The following is an 8622-nucleotide window of genomic DNA, read 5'->3' as shown; positions in this document are numbered from 1 at the left end:
CCGCGCACGCGTGTGTGTGTGTGTGTGTGTGTGTGTGTGTGTGTATGTGTGTGTATGTATGTGTATGTATGTGTGTGTGTGTTTGTGTGCGTGCATGAATGTGTGTGCTAGAAGCAAGTGTCTGAGGAGAGGGTTTCGCATGTCTTCCCATGTTTTTTCCTCTCATTCGCTCAAGCAGCAGCCTGACCACCTGGACCGGCCGTCTGCCTGGAGCATAGTTTACAGGGGCGGGGGGCAACGGGGAGTGTGGAATGTGAGGGTGAGTGCACGCGTGTGTGTGCACACGCGTGTGGGCGGGTGAAGGGGAAGGGCTGAGAGATGAAAGGGCCAGGTGAGGAGAAGACTCGGGTGCCTCTCTCTCTCTCTCACCGTCATTCTCTCGCTCCCTTACATTGTTTTGCGACACAAGCATTTGGAACGTTGGAGGAGACCATCCCTCTTGGAGCTGATGTACACCATAGCAACCTTTTGGAGGCTGAGGTATGTCCCCAACACTCTTGTGTCACTCACCAACCTGCTGTGTCTCTGTGCCCGCCGCCAAGAGTCCGATGGGGCAAATCTGCGCTTGCTTAAACTCACCTGTTCTTGCTCCTGCAGGATTTGCACAGTCATAGTAAGGAAATCCAGACTGTTATGAACTTGTTCCAGATACTTCTGCTAGCTGTCTGCTTGTGGAGAGGTGTTAGCTACAGACAAGATTTTGTGAAAACTGTATTTCTAAATTTATGTGAACTATATGTGAGCTCACTTTCAGTAACATTTACATTGAAGTGTTGGAAGTTGGTGTGTCCAATAAAGTACACAAACCATAGACACTTATGGCTGAGCTTGGTGACTGGTCATATAGATGGGGCTGGCAAGCACAAAGGGTGTCCATTTGTCCAGTTCGCTATTGCAGCTCAGCAGTGGTTAGAACAGTGGCAGTGGTTAGAAAAGTGCTTGGTGTGGTATCTACCATAAAAGTGTTTGGTGTGTTTGGCTTATAGAGAGTCCAGGCCTCAGACCCTTATGTCAAACACTTGCTAGACGGATTGCCCCCATGCTCACTACAAGGGCCAACGGAACTATAGGTATATGAAAATATACAGAACTGTGGTGTGGATTAGTTACCGTGACAGCCCACAATGTGCCTCTCTGTGGATGAGAATGAGGTTGAAGAGTGGGGTGAAGAAGTTGTTAAACAACATGGGTGGTTTTCATCGCTGGAATGTAGTCATGTGCATATTATGGAGTCATATGTTTCTTAGTTCATAAAAAGCTCAGAAAAGCACAACCTTTTAAGCTATTAATTTCACTGTTTTTGACTATTTCTGGGTATATATTTGAATATTTGTAAGGTTTACAAGAGGCATTGATTACTTTTAATTGACTTTATGTTAAATGCAGTTTCTCAAAGCTTTGTGACACTAACAGTGTGATATTTAACATCTTTAACATGTTCTCTAATGTCAACAAATACAAGCCACATATGGATTTACACTACTTGTTTTGAATAATAATAAGTATTGCAGGAATCTCTTGCTGTATATTATTTTGACTGATATTCCTATGGATAATTACAACAGACATTGAATAGATTATATGAGAACTCATAAAATCTAATTGTATTTATTGCATATATTTAGTGAGTATCTAATAAATGATAAGTAGTGTATTTTTTTCCTCAAATTTCAGTGTTGTTCTCCAACATTTGTACTTATCGTATGACATCAGTAAAGACAATGATTTAGAGAGGGTGAATGTTGTGAAGAACTCCACGGGCTGAAGAAATTCCACTCAAGAGGAACTCTGCCTATTGCACACTAATTATCAAAGAATCCTTGTGACGATTGGTGTATTTTCCTGGGGCTCTTCACATGCTTTACTGCTTGATATTGCTGCTTAACCTCAGGCTGCAGGTTAAAGAGCTTCTTTTGTGTCTTGACTTAGAAACAACCGTGCTGTTATGTAACCGCCGCATATTGCCATGTGAAGTCCAGGCCATGCAAGAGTTAAAAACGTACCACTGTGGGCTGATGGACAGGCTGAGGGCAGTTGGTTCACTCTAATCACCTTTTGGGAGTCAGTGCTGTGGGGCTGGCAGTCTGGGGGTCTGAGGGTAAATGCGAATGTAATAGGTTTGTGCCCATCTTTTCAAACCCAAAGTGGGTCAAAATGGCAGTCGTACTGTGTAGTGCTTTTGCCTTTAGCCTGTGATTGAACTACAGAGTTTTCTCCAGTAGTGGTCCACTTAACTACAGAAGCTGCTCCACTTTGCTGGAAAACTCTTCCAGTCACATACATTTGAGACCAGGTAGTACAGAAAATAAAGACAAAGGAGGAGAGTAGAGTGACTATTATCATTCATAACAGCATACTAATATTGTTTGTGCAAATCACCAAAAACAAACTCTAGTTTGTTCAGTTTTATGCAACACTGTAAAAACCATTCTCCTCCCAGAGTGCAGCAAGGTCATGTTCATAAAGGCCCTCAATGATCTGTGTTCTGTACATTGTCATATTCAATTAATTGCCAGATCAATGTGGTCTTTGGCCTCAGGCTGCAAAGTCTCTAACCTACTTTACTGGCTAGGATACATTCTATGAGTAAATGAATTCGAGCATCTGCCAAATGCCATAAATATAAATGTAAACATATCCTGATACATTTTCAAAGTTGGTCACATCATCAACCACATCACCTAGGAACTTGACAGTTTTAGTGAGGTGGACAGGGATGTAGAAGTGTTTCAATGAATTTTCCTACTATTTTAGTGGAGCACAGTGTGTGGAAAAGTTACACATGGAAAGTTACAGATGAACAGTTTGAGAGAGTAAATGTCAGGGCAGAGTGGTGGCTATATGTAATGATGTAATGATATGTAGTAAGGTATCAAGCAAGTTCAAGCAAGCTGGTAGCTTGCCAGAGGAATATATGGTTCATCAGAAGCTGAAGTTTGAAAAATGGTTGTGTTTCATATTTTTATGCATTAAAATTAAATGGTAATGTTCATTTTGGTCCTAGCAAGGAAAAGGAGCTAGCAAGGAAGTGTTATAAGGTTTGCAAGTGTTATCTTTAGTGACTATTAAATTATGCAAATGATAGGATAATGTCCTTCGGAATTACTGTAAAATAAAATCAATCAGTATTTGTGAAAACACACTGTAAATGAGGCAGTGCTATGACATGTTGGAGAATGGTTGTGTAACCTAACTTTGTTTCTGTGCCAGGTCTGGGGCATCGACATAAATGTCTTATCCGATTCTTCAGATGAAGCATTCTTAATCAAAGTGTACTGGATATGGAGTAGGATCGAGAGGAAGATGAGTGGGAATGACATGATTGGGCTAATGTATGGCACTGTTCAAACTATACAATGCAATCTGAATGTTAAGTGCGATTATTTTGCCATTATACTAACAATACTGACTCCAGTGAGCCCTGTAACTGGGCTGCTTTAGGTGGGAGAGAATGGGTGATAAGCCCATGAAGGCAACTTCTGCCCATTATCCATATCTCATTCTCTCATGGATCTTACTGTCTCTTTGTGGAACCATTCCCTCACTGGCCACCTGCAGCCCAACACCCCTCGGGCCAATGGCTCAGGTGTGACACCGCCCAGTGTCAGGGCTCTCTACCAAACACTGGCCCTCTGCGCTATGGTGCTGATGGACGTCCTGGCTGTGGTGGGCAACCTGGCCATCATGGCGGCAATTGCACGGGCACCGTGCCTGCACAAGTTCGTCTTCGTCTTCCATTTGTGCCTGGTGGACCTGCTGGCCGCCCTGGTGCTGATGCCCCTTGGCATGCTGACGGAGCAGGCCTTTTTCAGCGAGGCTGTCTGCCAGGCCTACCTGTGCCTGGGCATGGGCCTCGTTAGCGCCGCCATCCTCACCATCTCTGCCATCAATGTGGAGCGCTATTACTACGTCGTGCACCCCATGCGCTACGAGGTTAAAATGACCATGGGACTGGTTGTTTCAGTTCTGGTGGGTATATGGATCAAAGCCACACTCATGTCCGCCCTCCCTCTGTTGGGATGGACACTGCAGAAGGAGGAGGCTCAGCTAAGCCCGGCACTGGCACAGAGATACTGCTCTTTGCGTCTGATGAATCATGGACCCCACTTGGTGTTCATGATTCTCTTCACACTCATCTACTTCCTGTGTCCTGTCCTTATCATCCTGGTGGTGTACTGCAACATGTTCAAGGTGGCCAGGGTGGCAGCCATGCAGCAGGGCCCTGTGGCCACATGTGTGGAGACCTCACAGCCACGCTCTGAGTCCCTGAGTAGTCACTCCAGCACGGCAGCCAGCCTTGGAGGGACGCGGGACACGCCTCAGAGGAATTTCAGTGGTGGCAAAGCTGCTGTTGTGCTGGTGGCCATCGGGGGTCAGTTCCTAGCCTGCTGGCTACCTTACTTCTCATTCCACCTCTATGCTGCCATCATGTCACCCTCTCTTGCTTCCCTGGCCCAAGTGGAAGGCATGGTCACCTGGTTTGGTTACTTCTGCTTCACGTCCAACCCTGTCTTCTATGGCTGCCTGAACCGGCAGATCCGGGAGGAACTGGTGCGGAACCTGGCCCGCGTCTTCAAGTGGGGGCGGCCGCACGAGGACAACCAGCTGCCCAGCAGGGAGGCCTCCATCGAGGAGAACTTCCTGCAGTTCCTTCAGAGCACCGGATGCAGCCTGCGGCCAAGGAACTCCCACAGCATCTCTGTCCCTCAGCAGGAGCAGGATGATGCCTTCCCAGCTCACCACAGGCCCCCTGCGGATTTCCACATCCCTGGACAGATCATGGAGGAGACTTCAGAGTACACTGATCAGCAGCAGCAGAATGAGCTCAAAATACCAGACAACTGTATCAAAACAACAGCTGAGCTGCAGGGGTAATATATATTGATAATGATTTTATATATATATATATAAAACTTGTCTTTAATCATTAGATGGGGCTAATACTTGGCCACTTGGTCTGTAGAATAAAACTTTATGAAAGGCATTTTGTCTGGAAGAAATCAGCTGATAACAATTGCTATGAGTATGACTGACACAAATCTCTGATCTCTTCACCTCATCATTGCACCTAATAATCTTTTATTGGCCCACCAATTACAAGACTGTTAGAGGTCGCCTGTTACAAGATTCAGACCTTTCTAGCTTAATTATCATTTGCCATTAGGACTGTAGACTGATGGACTATCAAAGGAGACTTGTAACATGATGTATCCTTGTCTGATGCATTTTAATGCAGATTTATAAATGAAGCAAGAACTAAATATGTGCATGGATAAATATGTGTGCCTTTCTAGGTTGTCAGCGGATGGAAAGGGACAGAATAAGAGCTTTAGTGTATTTAAGCATTGGTGTATAGAAAAAACAGATGTTGATTCATATGCAACTATTGCATAAATATAATATTTTTCAAATTGTTCTAGTGGAACATCTGTTTGTTTCAGAACAACATATCGAGTCATACTTCCCACTCCTTGTGACATGGTTAACCCAGCTGAGACCCCCAGGCTCTGAGCTGATGATCAGAGCAATAGAACAATCAGATAAAAGGCTCACATTAGGTCAGCTTTGAACATGTGTCAGTACAAGATCTTATTTAGGTTGATTAGTACTGATCTGAAAGGATCAGTTCATTTTGACTCTCTCACAACACAATGCAGCTGTCAGTTTCTTCCATAGATAAAACAGAATGTCCTACCAACACTATTATTCCCATTGTAACATTTATCATTTCCAGATTTCTGGCCATAAATTATACATTTATCTCTTAAAGGGCCCCTATCCTACATTTTTGTTTTATGTTCTTCCATGATATCCACTTACAAGGTTTGTGTGACTTTACGTTCAAAAATAATTTATAATTAGTTTTTACATGACTTTCAAACTTCTCTTTATCCCTTCTAATTAAACAGGCTGTTACTGTACCATCAAGACAGATAGAAGATAAATGGGATGTATTGGTTGTCCTGTACTGCAGCTCATTCAAAAAGAGCTCAGAACTGAAACACCACTGAGAAATGCAGTGTAAGTGCTGTATGCTGAATAGGCAGGAATACATAAATGAATATGTAAATGTAAATATGATTGTTCTCATTACAGCAGAGAAACTGATTTCCAAACAGGCTGTTTCTGCAGTTTAAATTCCATATATGGACTTGGGGAATTGAACAGTTTGTTTGGAAATTTTAACAACATTTACATATTATTTCAAAATTCTTTATTTCAAAAAGTGAAAGAGATTCAGTTTTCCATGATAGAGGCTCTTTAAAATTTGAATCAAATTCATGGCCATTTCTGAACTACTGAATTCTTCAAATTGTTTTTGTTATATATTATAGGTTCAGTAATGAAAGAAAAGGAAAGTGCAAAGAAAATAAATAAATAGCTCCTAATGAAGCAAAACACCAAACTGACTGTACTTAACAGTAAAGTTTTATTTGGCAGTCTGGTTAACCTGTGATTTGTGCTATTTAAACAAATAAAAAATAATACTTGTGACATCTGAACTGCCATCAGCTTGCTTTGGAGAAAAATGTCAGTGGTCTCATAAGGTTAACCATAAGGTACTGCAGCTTGGTTTGCTCTGGAGAGATAGGGGTTCTTGTGGCTGTGAGTAGACACTGCCCACTGTCAGTATCAGTACTGTTGTTTAGGGGTAAATCCTTCTCTGTTCCCTACAGTGTAAAACTGTTTTGCCATAAGCAGTCTCAACTTGTTGCGGCTACAGCACACAATAAAGGCAATACTTATATGTGGTAAGAGTTGCTTTTTTGCATTCCCTTACCAGTAAGCTGCACAGTCCAATTTCTCCACTCCTCTCTCCTACTTCAGAGAATAGTAGGAAACTATTAAAAATTCAGAATGCATTCTTTTTTATTTCTTTGTTTCTTTTCTAAATTTAATGTTACAAATACTGTAGCTGGTTTTGGACAGAGTAAACCAATTTGTGAATTATAAAGAGTGAAAATATCAAAACAAAAATAGACAGAATTTTTAAAAACTCTTGTGCAACAACATATCAAAATGTTGAATAAAGTATCTATCACCTTAAACAATTTTCACCGAAAAACTGATAAAATACATTGACTGATGAATAATTTGTTATTAGGTTTGGAAAGCACCGATCATGAAGATAGACTTTGTTAGAATACTTGAATCACACCAGGTTCATTCACAACAAGCTGTTTCAAATGTGCAGCCATGTACTTAAGATAAGAAACTTTGGGATTTCAGCACCAAAACTCCTCTCACAAATCCACAATTTATCTACAGTGAACAAGTACAATAAACAGAAAAGTTAACCATGCTATGCTGAAGTAAGTCACCTTCTTTTCTCAGTCTTGTATCACTTCCTGCACCTCCTGTATGTCTTCTAGGCAAATCTTTTCTACATTGAAAGTGCTAAAACGTTTGGGCTCCCAAATGGCTCAGCCGTCTAGGTGCTGGCCCTATCATCAGGTGATTGTTGGCTTCCCCCATCCCCCAACATGGTGCCAACCAATCTGGATGTCTGCTTGCCTGCATAGGTGAAGCTGGTTGCTGGTGCCCTCCTCCAAACATGTGGAGCTGTCCAGTCATGTTTCGCGTGTGGCAGTGTGAAAGATGTGGTAGGTGGCTGCATGGGCATCAGAGGAAGCAAGTGCTTGCCTTCACCCTCCTGGCTTGGTGGTGTCAGGTGATGGGGAGGATTTGATTACTATGGGTGGACTCTGAGATAACTAACATTTGGAGAAACATTGGGCAAAAATGTGTACAATGTGTAGGTTTTTTTATGGCAATAAAATATTTTTAATGTAGGGGTACTAGCAGTCAACTGACATTTCTAAATGCAAATTTTACATTGTCCAAAAAGGTTAACTAAGTCTATAGCAGCTTATGAACTTCACTGAGACTGTAGTCACCACACCCCTTATGTAACTCCTTGATATCTCAAAAATGTCAAAAGCAGACACAGTGGAAGGGGAAGACACCTCCAAAAATATACTACTGCCTAAAACTTTGTTAAGACAAGTTAGGATAAAATAAGGTTGAAAATTAAGGTTAGGATTTGGACACTTAGAAGTGTTGCATTCAACATCAGTGGTTCAACTCACACCGTGGATCCATACTAAATGCATACACACTGAAAAATATGTATTCATTCAAATTCCTCTGTACCCATCGTGGTCCAGTGGTATGTTATTTGCCTGGTGTGCAAACTAGCTAACTTCTAAATTTTACTGTGTCAGTAATATAGTTTTGAGCTCCTGCTCCTGTATAGCGTGCAGCTAGCAATACCAAGATCATGAGTTCCATTATTAAAAAGAGCACACGTACTGTTAAAAAATAAGTAAGGCTGGATAAGCTCTCTGAAATTGTATTTTTAGACCCTCCACTTGTTATCCTCCCAGAGACGCCATCTCCAAACAAACACATCAAGACTGATTTGCATTGTTGTGCTTTGATGTTTAGTATGAGTAGGTGAGAAGGTGGCCCCTAGTGGTTAAGTTCAAACACTTTGACCTTTTAGCTGAGCCAAGGGATAAAGATGATCAGTGAGCTTTGTGAGTCATTTAGTATTGGTTCAGAATTGGTTAAAATTGCAACTGATTAAAAAAAAAAAAAAACACATAGAAAGAACATCTG

General features: G+C 41.9%; 1 protein-coding gene across 1 annotated transcript; it reads left to right on the top strand.

The window, feature by feature from the left end:
• The first annotated feature begins 308 nt into the window (after positions 1-308).
• gpr61 (G protein-coupled receptor 61) lies at positions 309-6495 on the top strand. The gene is made up of 2 exons (XM_027007038.3): positions 309-480; positions 3211-6495. Exon 2 carries the CDS (start codon positions 3508-3510, stop codon positions 4873-4875), a length of 1368 nt encoding a protein of 455 aa, XP_026862839.2. The 5' UTR covers positions 309-480; positions 3211-3507; the 3' UTR covers positions 4876-6495.
• The last annotated feature ends 2127 nt before the right edge of the window (positions 6496-8622 follow it).

This window comes from Electrophorus electricus, chromosome 25 (genome assembly GCF_041902795.1).
Source record: "Electrophorus electricus isolate QZ-2024a chromosome 25, ASM4190279v1, whole genome shotgun sequence".
NCBI lineage: Eukaryota > Metazoa > Chordata > Actinopteri > Gymnotiformes > Gymnotidae > Electrophorus > Electrophorus electricus.
The sequence above is the reverse complement of the archived record's forward strand: the minus strand, read 5'-3'. Positions and strand labels throughout refer to the sequence as shown.

Coding starts and splice junctions, on each gene's coding strand:
- gpr61 (XM_027007038.3), top strand. CDS start 3,508: ATGGATCTTACTGTCTCTTTGTGGAACCATTCCCTCACTGGCCACCTG.